The 17,283-nt window shown below is 39.4% G+C and overlaps 3 protein-coding genes across 6 annotated transcripts; 1 reads left to right on the forward strand and 2 right to left on the reverse strand.

Moving 5' to 3' along the window:
• Positions 1 to 1,010: 1,010 nt before the first annotated feature.
• Positions 1,011 to 8,000, reverse strand: LOC148344306 (arrestin domain-containing protein 3-like). The gene is made up of 6 exons (XM_088296264.1): positions 5,080 to 8,000; positions 4,901 to 4,961; positions 4,663 to 4,810; positions 4,457 to 4,553; positions 2,221 to 2,477; positions 1,011 to 2,101 (listed from the first exon to the last, which is right to left on the reverse strand). Exons 1-6 carry the CDS (start codon positions 5,543 to 5,545, stop codon positions 1,862 to 1,864), a joined length of 1,269 nt encoding a protein of 422 aa, XP_088152390.1. The 5' UTR covers positions 5,546 to 8,000; the 3' UTR covers positions 1,011 to 1,861.
• Positions 8,001 to 10,091: 2,091 nt separating this feature from the next.
• Positions 10,092 to 13,171, forward strand: LOC148344307 (struthiocalcin-2-like). Its single transcript, XM_088296362.1, has 7 exons — positions 10,092 to 10,114; positions 10,236 to 10,298; positions 10,409 to 10,430; positions 10,563 to 10,648; positions 10,855 to 10,992; positions 12,232 to 12,325; positions 12,467 to 13,171. Exons 2-7 carry the CDS (start codon positions 10,236 to 10,238, stop codon positions 12,544 to 12,546), a joined length of 483 nt encoding a protein of 160 aa, XP_088152488.1. The 5' UTR covers positions 10,092 to 10,114; the 3' UTR covers positions 12,547 to 13,171.
• Positions 13,172 to 13,433: 262 nt separating this feature from the next.
• On the reverse strand, positions 13,434 to 17,205 carry LOC148344308 (arrestin domain-containing protein 3-like). 4 transcript variants are annotated; one of them, XR_015843196.1, is made up of 7 exons: positions 16,456 to 17,205; positions 16,264 to 16,339; positions 16,033 to 16,180; positions 15,858 to 15,954; positions 15,001 to 15,257; positions 14,389 to 14,446; positions 13,875 to 14,017 (listed from the first exon to the last, which is right to left on the reverse strand). XR_015843196.1 is itself a non-coding variant. In XM_088296331.1 (6 exons), the coding sequence occupies exons 1-6, from the start codon at positions 16,703 to 16,705 to the stop codon at positions 13,805 to 13,807; spliced, it is 1,041 nt and encodes a 346-aa protein (XP_088152457.1). In that variant the 5' UTR covers positions 16,706 to 17,205; the 3' UTR covers positions 13,434 to 13,804. The 4 variants fall into 4 exon arrangements, 2 of the variants coding, with proteins under 2 accessions (XP_088152457.1, XP_088152465.1); XR_015843195.1 differs by having other exon boundaries at positions 14,389 to 14,513; XM_088296331.1 differs by lacking the exon at positions 14,389 to 14,446 and having other exon boundaries at positions 13,434 to 14,017.
• Positions 17,206 to 17,283: the final 78 nt, after the last annotated feature.

Below are 17,283 nucleotides of genomic sequence, written 5' to 3' on the forward strand. Positions count from 1 at the left end.
ACAAGAAGGCAGTTAAGACTGTTGCTTTATGTTCATTGTTCAGAATTTTTGTTGAATGCCCTCCCTGGCTCTTCGTTTTCTGTCTCTCTTTACATTTTACATGTATTAATAACTTTGTTTGCTGTGTTTGTTGTGATAAAGAATAAAAAGGCGGAGCCAGCTTGTCAGCACAGACTTTGAGGTCAACACCCGATCCGGCCATGCAGCCCTCATGATTTTCTGCTGCTCTAAGAGCTGTCTCACGTCATGTTTGTGTATCTCCGGAGCTGGGGGAGGAGTCTGATTGTGTGAGTATGGTAGTTGGTGGTGGTGGCGTCGGGTAAGTGTAGTTGTCCTTTTCAAATCTGCAGTAGAACATGTTCAGATGGTCAGCCAGTCTCTTATTGTTCACCGGTTGAGGGGATGGTCACTAGGTAGTAACTGATTTTAGGTCATTCCACAAGGATGCAGAGTCGTCACCAGAAAATCGGTTTCTCAGCCTTTCTGCATAGCTTCTCTTTGCAATGTTAATTTCCTTTGTCAGCTGGTTTTGGGCTCGTTTGTACAGTGGCCTGTCTCCGCTTCGAAAGGCCCTTTTGATTTTCGAAGTTGGCTTTGTTTGGCAGTGAACCATGGCTTGTTATTGCCGAACCAGCGGAAGGTCTTTGTTGGGACTCACATGTCCTTGCAGAAAATGATATATAATATAACAGCGTCGGTGTATTCATGAGGGCCGACAATTTTTATGAATAAGGGGAAGGCCGGAACGGTTACAAGATAACGCCCGGAGGGCAGGTGACTGCCCGGCAAAAAAGGGTCAAGTGCCCAACTCTGCTATTAAGTGTATGAAAGAGTGATCAGACAAGCCCAATGCTGCGTGGGCAACAGACCAGTTTCCTCTTTCGGGCTGCCACACACTGCACGATGTCAGCCAAAGAAGACACAGTTTACTACAGAAAGTGGTGTAGACAAGACAAGAATCTCGAAACTCACTTTATTCACATATTCGGCTGCCAATAGATAAACAATGGATGAGTCCAAGAAAAGAACAAACTGTAAACAAAATATTCATTCATTCTTTATCAGCTTCTCTCCCCCTGTTGACCATTTCACCTCATCCAATGAGTAGAAGCTCGTCTGCAACCACACGTTTGCATCGGGCATCAACACTCCTTTGCACGCCACTGACAGTGCACAAGAGAAAATGATGATGGAACGAAGAAACTGGTTGTGTCTTTGGTTTGCTGCACGTGGGTCATTTAAAGTCTCAAACAGACAATGGCTGTTTTATTTGAAAATAAACTTCAACCAAGTGTATTTTTACATTCTTCAGAATGCTGCTGTTACAAACAAATGAAAGTGCATGTTCTATGTGGGAGTTCATTGATTTAATAAATGCAAAACACATTTTTTTATGTATACAGGTACAAAAAAGGAGATATGCAATGTTATCCTCACTTGTGAAGATTCAGGGTTGCAGACAACTGCCCAATTGAGGCTATGTCCTCCAAGTGAAACCTTCAGGTTGATGTAGCAGTTTTCTCCTAAGTCAGTGCTCCTAGGTCATATTTGGATCTTGCAACTTTGGTTATTGCCCTTAAATATTGGGTGATCTCGGGATGACCTAAAATATAATGTCTAATGACTGCAAAATGTTAGCAGCACAATCGAAGATTTTAACGGCAAAAACGAAGCACACACGTTACAGGCCAACTTGACATGGGTCAAAAAGAAGTAGAAAGAGACAAATACAAATGTACAACTTAAGGTTGCAACAGCAATTGCTAATCACAGTTAAAAAGTCGATCATCAATAATAAAGGCATACAACGGTTAGTGTTGGGTTTGTTGGAACCGTTTTGGTTCCTTTCAGCCATTTATGGTCACCTTCGATAGTTATAATAACTCAAGGTGGGATACTCAGCGTGTGCTCCGTATGGTGGAGGGAGATCCGAAGACTGAGATGCTCTGCTCCAGCTCTCTTTGTATGATTCCCTAAATTCCTCAAATCCATAAGCAGAAGCGCCTAGAGGTCGTGCTCCTGTCATAGCTTCAAAGGCAGGTAGGACAACTATTGGAAGTTTGATTTCTGGGTTTATTGCATATTTGACATCCAGAAAGATCTGTGAAAATAGTACGATGTTAGTTTTCAAGCTAGATGTTTTTTTTTGGTTGTGTTTGTGTAACTATGACCAGTTTTTGGACCAAATGGCGTAATCTCGATAAAAGTCCAACAGCCTACCTTCAGTTTGTATTCCAGCAGGATGATGGAGGAGTTCAGAATGGAGGGAGGCAAGCTCCTGGGGATTGTGATCACCTTCTTCACTGTCTTTTTGCGATGGGCAGCAATACTCTCGAGAGTCTCCTTGAGGATGTTCTGCGTGCAAACCTTCCTGTTTCCTTGAGCAAAGAAACTTTGCTTTTCATACAATGCAAATTTGGGCTTCAAGTCGCGGGATGATTGGTTATGAATTTCAACTTTGACTTGGAGATCCTCACCTGCAAGGAAACGCAAAATCGTGTGAGTAGTTGCACTAGTGGGCAAGTACTAAATGGATGACAATTGTCAGCTTGACTAGTTCATTTGTTGGACACTTCTGTACACTGTGGTAGAGCGGGACAAATGCCTCTGGCCTACTTTGTTCTTTTCAATTTACTAAAATGTCCACATGTTGCTCGACGTGTATAATTTGATCGGTAATAAATCTACCTATCATTAGACATGTCACAAACCAGTTACTAAAATAGACAGAAAACACAAGGTTCATGTGCTTTGTTTGCCACAGCACCAAAGATTACTTTAAACGGGGAGTGGCGTGGTAATTATTTATCCACTCTGAGCCGCCCCTGGGGAAACTCTCCTCAAAAAAACTCGTTATAAAACACAGCGAAGTCGGCCAGGGATGCAGAGGGACGATGCCCAATGCACGAAAATCTCGAAGACGACAGGTATGTGTGTATTCTAACCAGTTTAACGGTATTCCAAGGGTGGTCTGCACACATTAAAAGATCAGCCCTATGTACATAAAATAACGTAATCCACAATGTACAGTAATCATAACATAATTCCATTTTTATTATGTACAATTTTATGTACTAAAATTCCATGCGGCAAATATTAGATCGAAACTACCTGTATCCAGACATTTTCAGAAAGTACGTCTGTAATAATAGTAACAGAAATGTAATTTAAAGTCAAAGGAGGAGGTTTTAACCAGTATTTATTATTGTAAGGCAGAAAAATATAAATGTGGTAAAAAATGGTTAAATGTGTTGAAAATAAATGTTGATGAAAAAAAAAACATACTTCAATAAATGTTTATGTACAAAGCTGATCCATAAAAAACCTGATTAAGTAATTTCAGTTTTTTTTTTCTTTTTCTAGGTACACTAAATATTTTGGAAGTTAAGTGTTGAAAACGTGCAAACACAGAGAACAATTTCGTACTGAATTATGAGATAGCATGAAACTGTTTTTCACCCTCTTAGTAATCCGAATTTTTTTTTTTGGGCAGAGATAAAACGGGGAGGAGTTGGTGCAACCAAGGAGCAGCATGAGTTGCCACTCCCCACTATATGTAGTAAAAGTACTCAGCACCCTCATTTCTACTATGGTAATTCGAGAGAATTGCCACGTTCTTTTTCATAAAAACTTGGCCCATTTCTACCACTACGACATTGTTACGACCCTTCCCCAAGTTGGCAACGAGCAAGGGTCCAACACGAGTGCGAGAGCTGGAAGGAAGTAAAACTAAGGTGGTGTGGTTCGAACGGGGAGACACACTACTGAGGGGGAAACGGCAACACACAAAACTAAACCACAAACACAATCTGGGGTGAACACCTACACCCCGGATCGCGACAGCCCAGGCCTACTACACCAAAGGAGTTAACTGACAAGTAAATGACCCAAAGACTTGAAAACCCGAAGAAACATGAATGAATAGTGGCTAGAAAAAAGAATGGATGAGATTTATGGCGAATAACTCAAATGTACATGAAAGACAGTGGTACGAAACATACACACAAAAAGGAATAGGGACTGACGGGCACACAGGACAACACACGACAGGGCTGAAGGGAACAGCATCTTTTTTTTTCTCTTTAAACTGTCGAAAGAAATCAGACCATCTACCGTGCCCTAATTGGCTCGCTGAGCTGGAGACAGTGCGAACAAGCAGGAATGTCCCGCACACACACAAAAAAACCCTTCGTGGCCCATAACAACGCGCAGCTAGCCATCAAGCTATGCCCACAAGCCGGAAACATACATGCTCCCTAAAGTGTTACATTTACTCAAAACATGAGCACAGTTGGACTACAATATCTCTGATGTTGCGAGAGAGAGGGGAAACCAAAAACATTTAATGTCGTGGCTTCAAGTGTGGCTAGACGATTTTTACACTGTTTAGCCACAATGACTAAGAGGTTTCATGACTCAGTGGCAACTTTCTATAAATGTATATATGCATGTTTACCAGGTTGATATCCCATCCGTTTTGTGTAAACATCCATTGCAATGATCCCAGAACCAAAAACGGAGAGTTTTTTATCAGTACAGTCATGCTGTGGTTCCTGAAAGAAAAAAAAAAAAAAACAGATCAATTTCTTGAATTAATGTGGACAATATCCAATTCTTTTAAACATTTCTAACGGCGATCAATTACTGTGACAAAATCCTCACCAGAAGTCCAGGTATGGTCATGTCTGCTTTGGATACAAATGTGAAGGGGGCTTTTGCTTTTTTTGTCAACTTCATCGATTGTTTAAGATCTGCTTTAAGCTTATGAACAATTTTACCAACAGATGACTTGAATGACGATGGCATTTTCCTGCAAAGTACAATTACACGAAACTTGAAAAAAACTGAGCCAAACAATAATAGAAACGGAAATAACCACAGCAGAGTATACATATAATACCTGTTAGGGACCTTAAAGGAAAAGGGGAACACATGTCTTCCTTTGGAAATAAAATCAATACCTGGAGGGGTGAGACATATACTTTCCAATAAGTTTTGTGCTTTATAATAATAATAATAATAAAAAAAAAAAATTCCTTAACATTGTCTACTAAAATAATGCATAAAGCGATGTATTACCAGCTCGCAAGATGCGTTGCTTGGTTTCATAATATTTCTCGTCAGACCAGTAGTACCCACTGCTATATTGCCCATAATACTCATGCCAACAAACCCTTGCACTTCCTTTTCCTATAAAGGTTAGCGACTGGATTGATGTGTCTTTCGAGACCTCCACGATGATCCTTCCATTGATTGTATCTCCGTTTGTGAAGATGTTTTGGCTATTAATGGAGTCATATTCAATTGAGAATTTTTTAATGGTCATTTTCCAGAAATAAATACAAATTGTAATATTACAAGACAAGATAGAAGCACAATTTACGAGAGCCTCGGGTAAATCCAAGCAGAAACAAAGTGTCAACTGAGCTGACAGAGCCACGATGAACAGGTGGTGGGGAGGATACAGATCCAGAACCTGTATTTCTCGTCTGTCACAACCGGATTTAGAACACACAACTACGAAGGAAAAATGCAGCAGCAACATTGAACGAACCAGGGAGTATAAACAACAATGACAAAACAGAATAGACGAAGCACAATTTTCCCTACTTATATATTTGTTTTCTAAAATGAAAAAAAGAGCAAGTGGGTCACATTTAGAACACTTCTTGTCTTCTGTTCAGTACAGGCACCATAAAATAAAATAAAACACGGAAACTATTTTGTGCGAAGGAAAGATTCTTCCATTGTTCCAAGCTGACAAAACAAGTGCTGTATAACTGTGATTAAAAAACTATTTTTACTTTTGTACTTTGCAGTCAATATTTTTTTTCAATACTTCGAAGCGACGAATCACTACTTGCACTTTGACCTGTGTTTTTTTTCTTAACACAATTTGTACTTGTACTTTGATACACAGTGAGTACTTTTGCCATCTCTATTACGGCTCACACACAATTGACAACTGGTAGAGAAAATTAATCGGTAATACATACTGTAATGTAATTGACCCGTAAGGTTTATTTGTTGTCAGTATGCAGTTGCCCACATAATTTGTTGCCATTACACTGTGCTAAAAGGATGTGCAGTATGTGCGTAATATTTTTTTCCAGTACTGATAATTTTAAAATCCTGGTCACAAATCTGCATTTGTCAGCGGCAGGGTGTCAAAACGTGGTAATGTAATACGGATCAGTAATTTTGGTACTCATTTGGCAAAAAAGTTAAAACATTGCATTTCATAATGTGGGAGATGGGGGGGGGGGAAATACTAGACAAATGTGAAAATTCCCAAATTCACTGCTAACTTCTTAACATTAAACATTAATTTCACACTTTTAATTAGCATTTGAATATTGGGCATATTTTCACACACCTCGAGAAGTATTTCACTCACCGAAACAATTTATTAGCAATCAAGAAGAATCGTCATACAGTATTTCAGTTGGGCATCCAAGTGGAAAAGAATGAAAAAAAAAAAACAAGGTGAATCTGAGAGTCCATATCTCATTATCACTTAAGTGACATTCCCCAAGGGAAATCAAGTAAGACAGCAGCTCCACGCTTCCTCTTACCAAAACAAATGTTATTTGGAAAAAAACTGAAATAATCTACTGGGTTACACAGGGAACCCGTTTAAATCCCAACAGTTTTCTTTGGAAACTGAGTGCATGCATAACACTCCTTAAACCAACAACATCTTTGTCTTTCGATCAAATTTGTCCTTCTATTGTTATACCAGTAGCTGAGCACATTCTGCATGTCCCAATCTTGGAACGTTTTGTCATGGGTGTGGTTGGATTCTTTTTGAAAGGCAAGATCTTTAGCTTCACTGTATGCAAATATTTGGCAGTGACTTGCTTTCATGGATTGTGTACACAGATGAACTTTGTAAGGTTATGTTGGGTACTTCCTTGCTGCTGTAACTTCTTAAAGTGTTGCTTTTCTGGATCCAATTAACTTCAGTTTTTCACTCATATTGATGTGACAACACACACAATCGTATAAAAACATTTGTTCTGATCCGAGTGTGAAAATCAGGATTTGTTTGCCTTTCCACGCCCATTCGAAATCTCCATTAAAATCCTCAGCAATTCATGCACAGCTCTAGGTTTTAGTGTAGGAGCGGATATAGACCACTGCTGGACTCTTTTTAGTATTTCAGCAGACATTTCTGGATTCATTCATTTTGATGCCTAACTGCCTCATAAGTAGTCATTTACACTAAGAAAAACTGCAAAATGTGTTGAATTCGCTGAAACCACATACTTTGCATTTTCATATGTATACTATGCATGTTCATTTGCATGTGATCATTTTGATAAAACCCTCCTAAAAGGGTTAAAAAGGCATTTTTCATGAGTTTTGAATGTCTGTATTTCCAAGGACTTTGAAAGTACAAATTGTGATCGATCTTTGCCGTGACTCCCACCAAGACATGGAGGGGGGGCGTGGCCATACAGCTCATGGCCAGGAGTTGTTTTTGAACTCTGTTTAGTATTGATCTCTCCAAAACAAATTAAAAATGCAAGCTAATATAATTTTCCTGATAAAAAAGACATAAATTGAGACTTTTGTTGAAAAATGGATTGAATGATCCCCCAAAGAGGCAAAACATTCTTACTTAGATTTGTTTGTCACTTCAAACTGTCGTTCTTTGCAAAACTGGCATGGAAAAAGATTGATTAGCCAAGGAACATCCGCTAGTTAAATATTATCAAACAGTGATAGGCAGACATGCTCATCAAAATAAGCACAGATGTTTTGGTCAATTATAAACCTTCAAACAACAAATAGGGGAGCAGCCAAGGTTGTTTTCTACTTATCTTCTGCATCGGTCATTGTTTTGCAATTGTTGCACTACTGGTCACTTTATTTTTGCATGATGACTCTCTGCATCCCGTGCACAGCTCTCATTGTTTGGAATCACAGCACCAATGGTACCCTTACATTACGGACTCACACTATGTACTTTTGTGCGATGTCCTTTTTGTTATACTATTTGCGCTGCACAATTAATCAAATGTATTTGTGACCATGTTTGGTGATGAATGATGATGAATAACTGTGATTAGTAATCGTGATCACAATGTGATTTGCATTTTGGTCATAATTGTGCAGTCTGCCAATAATTTATCACAATATGGCGCAGAAAAAACAGTTGGTGCTCTTGACAAAAGTTTTTTTGGGCAGTTCACCCTGATTGCCAGGCTGCGGCAACATTTCTCAAAAAAAAAAAATAATAATAATAATGATGCGGTTCTGAGAATGGAAGGACGCAAGTATGAGAAAGACCAAGACTAAGAATGAGAATGATCCTATGTGGTGCTTGCCAGCGCTGCACCTGAAATAATTCATGAATCTTTGTTCATTGAAGTTGAATATTTTGGACGAGTGCACTGATGAAGCTTGTGGTTTTTGAATAGCTGTTGGTTTGTGTTCACGAGTGCTACGTTTTCTCTTGTCAGACTACAAGGAAAAAAAAGGCTAAACGCTGTTAACTTGAATTAGGTGTAAAAGGCCATTTGATAGAGTAATTTTGAAATAATTACCGCACTTGCTTTGTTGCCAGGATATTACCGGTAGTTCAAAAGTAGAGCAATAGTAATGATAGGTTGCAATAAACACCCTATGTGAAATTTTCTTGCTTTGCAATGAAGAAACTTGCTTCTGCTATCATAATTAGTCTTCATAACGACCACTCAAATGAAAATGTTAAAGGAAGATAATAAGATGGTAGCCTCTACTTCACTTTGTGGCAGTGCGATGTTTTGACGTTACGAGACTGCGATGTTTCTGCCGAGTAATGCTAGGATGCTTTTTTCATCACATGTATACAGTAATCTTTCAAGACATGCACACACATGGAAAAAACAACTTCTCGCGTCTTCACCTGCTCAATGAGATAACCCCACCCCTTTAGGTTGAAGACACACGTTTAGGGACTTTTGGAAATGAATAAAAGGGAGGGAACAAAGAGATCAGAACGCAAAGAGACAAGCATTGGATTCAAACTTTCTCTTCGTTCTCCTTGCAAGCCAAATATTGAGCGCCTTTCTCTTCATTGATGGTGTGTTTATGAAATGCCCAAATGGTGAACCTGATACCATTATTTGGCAACTTTGTCCATCAACGGTCCCGGTGCATACGCCAAATTCGCTGCATGCTTATAGTGGGGGGAGAAAAAAAAAACAGTGCGATGATGCACAGCAGTGCTATGACCATCCCCAAAACCGTCCCAGCAAACGATAAAGTATTGTCCTATAATAATCCATTCCATCCATCCATCCGTTCTGCTTCTCCACACGAGGGTCGCTGGGGTGCTGGAGCCTATGCCAGCTATATTCGGGCAGTGGGCAGAGTACACCCTGAACCAGTTGCCAGCCAATCGCAGGGCACACAAAGATAAACAACCATCCGCGCTCACACCCACGCCTAATTTGGGCAACTTGAAGTGTTCAATTACCCAACCATGCATATTTTTGTAATGTGGGAGGAAACCGGAGTACCCGGTGAAAACCCACGCAGGCACGGGGAGAACATGCCAACTCCACACAATCAAACCCTGCACTTTTGTACTGTGTGCCCGTCGTCCTAACCAGTCATCCACCGTGCCGCCCCTGATAATGATGATAACGAATTTTAGGAGAAGGTTTGAGAAATTTCACCAGGTAGCAAAGGAAGGAGAACTTTTGCCCGCCCGGATTAAAAAAGCAAATTAATTACATTAACAGGGAACCTGAAACGCCACATTGATTCAGAGCACCGTGTTCACCTTTCGGGTGTGTGCAGATGGAATGCAGGGACAACTATGAACTCGTTCATTATCGGAACGACAAACTCAATCCAGAAGTGTTTAATAATCAACTGGTGCTTGCCAAAATCTTAATTATGGTCTTTCATTACGTTAAATTGTCTGGTATGATTGGGTGTGTGCTGCGGTTGTCAAAAGCAAAAGTGAATGAGAAGAATTATTGGCTTTTTCTTTAGTTGCTTTTTGATTGGCCTAATTATTTCGACAAGTCTCGTTACCACCTTGAATTCTTGAGCTGCCATAAACTGATATAAAAGGACTCCTCTTTGTTTCTCAGCATCGACACTCGGAACTGCAGAGGTAACACTGCACAGCTTGACATCTTGTGTTTCAAACCTTACTACACATTTTATGTCCTTGTCACAATTTCCATGCATATGTCAAACTCTGATGTTCAAAGTATTTTCCCGTCTTTGCACAGATGGCGTTTGTCCTTCGATTATTTTTCCTCCTTTTTGGGATCAGTGGACTGGTGTCTGCATCTGTAAGTCCAATGATACACTAATTGACAATTGTGCTTTGATTTCTTGCTGGATTCATTTGTTCATTATCAGCAGTGTAATTGTATTAATACTTTGATGCTCTTCTTCACAGAGAACATGTGATAAAAACAAAGGTTGGTAGCTGTTTCTCGAAGATACTTAAAACCAACAGCAACAGCACAAACAATTTATGACATGAATTTGGCATTTGCTACCTGATTTAATCATCACATCACATTTTCTTCCCAACACCAATTGTTTTGCAGACAATTACTGTCCTAAAGGCTGGACTCAATTGAACGATCGCTGTTACCTCTTTCAAGATTACCCAAGAGCATTCATAGATGCAGAGGTATGAAAGACTTTCACATGGTATGGCTAAACCAGCTAAATGCTATCACAAAGCAGAATTCTATCCATGTCTACGAAACGTCATGGATGAGTAAATGAAGTTTGTGCAATCATGACCAGTACACTGCAAACCCAAAGTCTTTAGTATTTCTTGTGCTTGAAGTAAATATTTTCTCAAGGATATTAATGAGTTGTATCTTCTTGTAGAGGATCTGCAAAATCCTTGGTGGGAATCTGGCCTCGTTCAGAAGTGCTTTGGAATATGCCGTCATTCTCCAAGTGATTCTGGAAGACACTTCTGACCCTGGTGCTGACGTCTGGATTGGACTCCACAAGGCATTAGGGGTAAAACATTTCTTAATTCTTAAAAGAGCTAACAACGGGTAAAAAAATCTATTGAATGCAACGTTTTTGTAAATCTGCCGTCTAAATCATGAACCGAGCAAAGACATGTTCTTTAAGGTACAGTAATGCACAAGGGCATGCAAAAGGAGGGAGCAAGGCAATGGGTCAGGGGCCACAGGCATCCACCCGAGGGAGGCATTCACTATTCCCCCCCTGCCGTACATCCATCCATTATCTGTACCGCTTCTCCTCGCGAGGGTCGCGGGGGTGCTGGAGTCTATCTCAGGTGTGTTCGGGCAGTAGGTGGGGGACACCCTGAACTGGTTGCCAGCAAATGGCAGGGCACACAGAGACGAACAACCATCCACGCTCACACTCATACCAAGGGACGATTTCATGTGTTCAATCAACCTACCATGCATGTTTTTGGAATGTGGGAGGAAACCGGAGTACCCGGAGGAAACACACGAAAGCACGGGGAGAACATGCAAACTCCACACAGGAAGGCCGGAGCCGGAATCAAACCCACGACCTCTGCCATCGTGCCGAGGCCATCACGCTAACCAGTCATCCACCGTGCCGCCATAATCAGTACACCGTTTTAAAAACATAAAACTAAAACTAAAACAAAAAAATGACAACTAACAAACCTGCTCCAAAACCAAACTAAATTTGAAATACTGAAGTCAAAAACAAGTTAAAAAGTAAACTGTTATAAAACAATGTAAACTATTATAACCCTGAGTCGGGCCAGCAAGCGCTCATCATCAAGCGGAAAAAAACACTGCTCGTGGTGGGAATGAAAGTCCTACATTATTGATAACACAGAAGTGGATTGTCAAACAATAGGAGGAAGGGCAAGCACCACAAAGTCGCAGCCCAGAGAACTCGCCACCCCTTCCCCTCCCTACTTGCTGCCAAAAAAGTGGGAGTTGAGTTGGTCATATCGCCTTTTGAGCTCCAGTCACCAGTCAGTAAAATAAACGTGTACCAGCCCTAGTGTCTTTTGAGATCTGTTGCAGTACAGAATGACTATAATCCTGTCTAGATGTGACAAGAGCATGAAATTGTTTCGCACTATAAGCTGGTGACAGAAGACATATGATCTTTTTTTTTTGTCATAATCAAGATGTCAAACTTTAAGGCTCTTACATGATGATGAATTATGTCATGACAAACAAACAAGCATCTGGTTCCCTTTTGCCTTGACTCATTGAAATGTGTTCTTCTGGCTTCCAGGATGATCAGTTCTTCTGGACTGATGGCTCAGATGTTGGCTTCACTAACTTCAACGCTAATGACGATGGAAATTGCGTTGAGATTGAAGATGATGGTGAATTGCTTTTTACTTCTAATTTAGTTTCCTGTTTGATTTAAATGGACTGCAGCTTGTCTGATGGCTTGAATAATTAAGAGGGAAAGGATGCACATTGATTACATTATCGTTGTTGTCCCTTTTTGTGTTTCCTTTTAGATCTACTCTGGGACACTGAAGTTTGCACAATCAACAACAGATTTATTTGTGCCAGAGATATTGACAAATGCGAGCACTGACCCACCTCCCAACCATTATTCTCAATAACAATGCTTTTTGGCTTATTTCACTTGACTTCACTTCTTCAACCTAAATGAGCTTATTGTCATTTATTGAATGCAGTCAGTAACATGAATTAGACCGAGTGGGATAGCAAATGTCAAATATGCAATAAAGGATGTTGGTGTGTATTCAAATCATTTTTGTTCAGAGACTGGAATACTACCCGTGCTTTTTTAAAACGTTTTTTTTTTTAATTAGTTTTTATTACAATGGGAAATTCTCTTTCTCTTCTTTGACAGTGTGTTTATGAAATGTCCAATTGGTGACCCTGACAAGTAACAACTCTAATTCTCAAATACTTAACCAAGTAACATAACAAAATACTCTGAGGTTGTTTTGCAATATTATGACAGTTAGTGAGTCTAGCAACGTGCCACAAATTTCATGATTCCTGAACTCCCAGCAAACGTAACGAAGCAAAGTTGAGCGAGTTGTCCGTATGAACTCTCTTTGAAACGTTTAGTTTGTATTTACACAATGTTCATCCCTCCTTAACGACTGAGAAGTTATTGTTTGTGACACCAATCACAGTCATGGTTGTATACAATAAAATGCAAAACATATACTCAAAATACAAGCAGGAATAAATGGCAAAGAATTGAGTAGTTATGTCTTTTAGACAATGATGATTGATTTGAATGAATTTTGTGCCATCAATTTCAGGATGCAAAGCAGTGGTCATTCTGATTGGCTGTTAGCAATCAAAATGCTGAAGTACAGAACAAAAAATATTTTTTTTTCTTTTAGAGCTCAACACTCAAACACTGCCCTTGAGCGCACTGCAGCCATAAGACATTAAAAGCAACTTCAGCACTCCTTCTGAGTCAGTCTGGTTGAATGCAAATGATCAATTTGTTAGTTTATTTGTATACTTTGATGTCACAGGATTTCAAGGGCTTCTGGTTGTTCAACTACTGATTGTTGCGTCACTCGAGGAGTCATTGCAAGTTGAACAAGAGTAGTCGTAAAATACACAATATCTTTTCAAAACAAATCTAATCTAATCTAATACATGGCAGTAACAATAAATCTGAGGGTGAATTTCTCAATTACAAATAGTCTGATCTGCCAACAATGGTAAAACTATAGAGACAAAAAATAAACTATATGTTAAAAAAATAAACTATACTCTTGTTTGCTGCCAACTTGCAGCTGTTATTTGGGTTTTTTTTTTTTCTCTCTATACAGTCGACTTCAATTCAATTCAGTATCACACTAGGAAGGGAACAAGGTTTCATAGGAAGGAGGGCAGTCCAAAGGTTGGGGTGTGGAACGTTGTTGGGGTGTGTAGCTCAAGCTTGCGTGGTTGGTGTTCCCAGATGCTTCAACATCAAATGCTGCTGGACTTTGCTGTTGTTGTACGTCAGCAAGGACAACAATTGGAATTGTGACCCCCTCGTCTACTGTGTACTTGATTTGCAGAGAGACCTGTCAAAATGGTGCTTGTTTATTTTATATTTAGATATATATCCATTCATCCATCCATTATCTGAGAGTTGTTTTTCCTAATATATATATATATATGGCTGTCAATATAAGCATTAACTCTGGAGTGGAGATTAATTTTTTTTTTTTTAATGCAGTTAAATATTTGAACTCAGTTTTATTTACTTCAAAGATAATTTGCATACGTTGCAAAGCCTAATTCAAATACTTTACCATATTAGCTGTTCGTCTTTAGCACATGATCTCACAATAAAATACCCTGCTCAAGTTCCCACTGGGCCTTGAAACCACCACTGCTTTTGAGTGGTGCTTGGGGAAGTGCAGAAGGGGAGGAGATAAAAATCCGTGCCCACCTGCAAGCTGTTGCTGCCTGCCGCTAGTTGCCTCCTGACACTTCACAAAACCTTAGCGCTGTTAAATGTCAGAAATACAACCAGTCTGGGTTCATGTGTGCATTTGTGCTCTTGTCCCCTTCAGCCTGTGTAAGTGGAGAAAAGATTGGCATGGTATTTTTCATTTTGTGGAGGTGATCACATGATCACATCATGTTTGAAGTCAATAAATCCAAGCTATTGTGCAGAATGCTTTTATACTTTCACAAGTTGAAGTGGACAAGAGTAGTAATGTGCATTTGCATTTTGGTGGCGATCGGTCTCCGCTTTAGACAACAGAACTGAGCAAGCAATATTACAATGCCTGCCTCCCTGCTTTGATGTAGACAGCAACAGGCTGATCTCCAAAAGGGGTCGTGCCAGTTCCTCATAAATCTATTCACAAAAAAGCCCTGAAATATTTACAGAGACTTATAGGGGGATGACTTTTAGTGCTGATGTCATTTTTACGTTCAAACCTATTATACAAGGACCACTGATAAGCTCACACAAGTGTCCCATAATTTACCAGGAGAATAGAAAGAGGAAATAAGAGCAGTTGCCTCATGCTAATATTGAATTTGCCAGGTTTACCTTCAGCTCATACTCCAGCCTGAAGATGGAGCAGTTCAAGATGGAGGGTGGTAGTCGTCTGGGAATGGGGATTGCCTTCATCACTGTGTCTTTGCTACCCGATGCAACAGCCTTGGACTCCATCTGAAGGATCTTCTTTGCAACTATACTTTGCAGACCATTCCCAAAGGAATTTTCCTTCAGGTAAAACTTTAGTATTGGTGTCACTGAACGTGTTGAACGGTTTAGAATTTCAGCTCGGACTCTGAGTGTTTCGCCTGTGACGAGAAAAAGCAAAGGTTTGTAAGGTTGAAAAGATGGGTAATAAGATTTGCAACCAAATATTGAGTCTTATGATGTACATATTTTGCACCCCCCCAAAATTCGGAATTTTGTTACAGGAAATGTTATCTTCTAAATTGTGTATCACATTCATATGCAAATAATGGGGAACAAAAGCTGAAATGTGGAGTTAGTAATTCAGATGCATACATGATTAGAAGGGCTCTCAACATCGTCAATGACAATACCCACCCAAATTCACACCTGTTCGACCTGTTGCCCTCTGGCAGGCGCTACAGATGCATCAAATCAAGGACCAATAGACTGAGAAACAGTTTCTTTCCGAGAGCCATCTCCATACTGAACTCTCACACACACACGAGACCACCCTAACCTCGCAAAACAGCATTGTGATGTGTTTCTATATGCCCTATTCAGTACTGAATTCCATTGCACTGTCTTCTTTATTTATCTAATTTATATATTTGTCTGTATTATTGTTGTATTGCACTGGAGAGGGGAGCCCTCTAATCTCGTTGCACACTTGAGTACAATGACAATAAAGGGATTTCTATTTCTATTTCTATTTCTATTACCTTGCTTGTATGCTATTCGGTCAGTGTGAACGTCCATTGTAACTGTTCCAGAGCCAAAGAATTTGACACTCGTCGTATTGCAACCAGACCAAGGCACCTGACAAGACAACTTCCCGTTATGTCAGTGTTTATTACAAATAGTTCACTTTTAGTACATCTATAAAATAAATCCTACCATATGTCCAGGAATATTCATAGCTGGTTTGGAGACAAATTTGAAGTAGGTTTCAGCATTTTTTGGCAGCTTCTTTGGTTGTTTGAGCTCCGCCTTCAGCTTATGAACAATTTTACACAAAGTGCATTTGAAGGATGACGGCATTTCTCTGTGGAGGGAAATAAAAATAACACAGAAATTACATGAAAAATAATCAAGTCATAACACGGCAAAACAGTAAGAATTAAATACCTGTCAGGAATCTTGAAGGTAAAAGGAAATACGTGTCTTCCTCGAGCGATAACTTTGGTACCGTCAAAAGATTCATCTGTATATCATTCAGTTTATTTTATTAATGAAGGTTTACATTATATATATATAGCGTATTCAAGTAAGTGCACCAGGAAAAGCCTCGAGGAGGAAGAAATTAAAATGATACGTTACCGTCTTGTCTCGTGTCTTCAAAGATTTGATGTGAAATGGTGTAGTATTTCTCATAAACACTAAAAGTGCTCTCCTCGTCAGATGAATGGGCTTCTCCTCTTCCTTTTGCTATCAAAGTCAGTGATTTGATTCGAGTTTCTTTTAACACCTCCACAATGATTCTTCCTCTGACAGTATCACCGTTTGTGAAGATGTTTTGTTGATTGATTGCATCATATTCAATAGCGAAATTTGTGATGGTCATTTTCATAGAAAGGTACAGAATATTAAGTTAAAGTTTACAAACAAGCTGCAGTTTTACCTGATCTTCAGACTGCACGTTCTATGTGCTTAATCACTTCATCAGCTGCGCTGCATGACAAGCTGCGGTTAGTCAGGTTTTTTCACATTTTTAACTAAATGTAATGGGTTGGGTCAGGTTGAATCAAAGGAAAATTAAAAAAAAAAAAAACACGATTGAAAAATAATAATCGGGTAGTTACTTTTTATTTGGAGATGATGGGTAGAAATATAATTTTACCTATAAAATATTAAATATAGTCTATATAACAATGAAGAAAAGACATGAATAAAAAAACAAAACAAAAAAAAACAACAACATTTGCCCAAGTACAGCGTGGCACTGTGAAAACAAATAAAATAGCATTCAACAACAAAACTGAATTCCAGTGATAAATATTGACTGACAATGTTAACATGGTGGAAACCCATATAGAAGGAGAAATGTTGACATTTACACAAAATTTCTTACTTTGACATATGCACTCTTAAAGGCAGGGGTCTACAATCCTGTTCATGGAGGGCCGGTGTCCTGCCTGTTTTCCATCG

Source organism: Idiotropiscis lumnitzeri, chromosome 1 (assembly GCF_059441095.1).
Source record: "Idiotropiscis lumnitzeri isolate Australia: NSW breed Sydney's pygmy pipehorse chromosome 1, RoL_Ilum_1.0, whole genome shotgun sequence".
NCBI classification, from domain to species: domain Eukaryota; kingdom Metazoa; phylum Chordata; class Actinopteri; order Syngnathiformes; family Syngnathidae; genus Idiotropiscis; species Idiotropiscis lumnitzeri.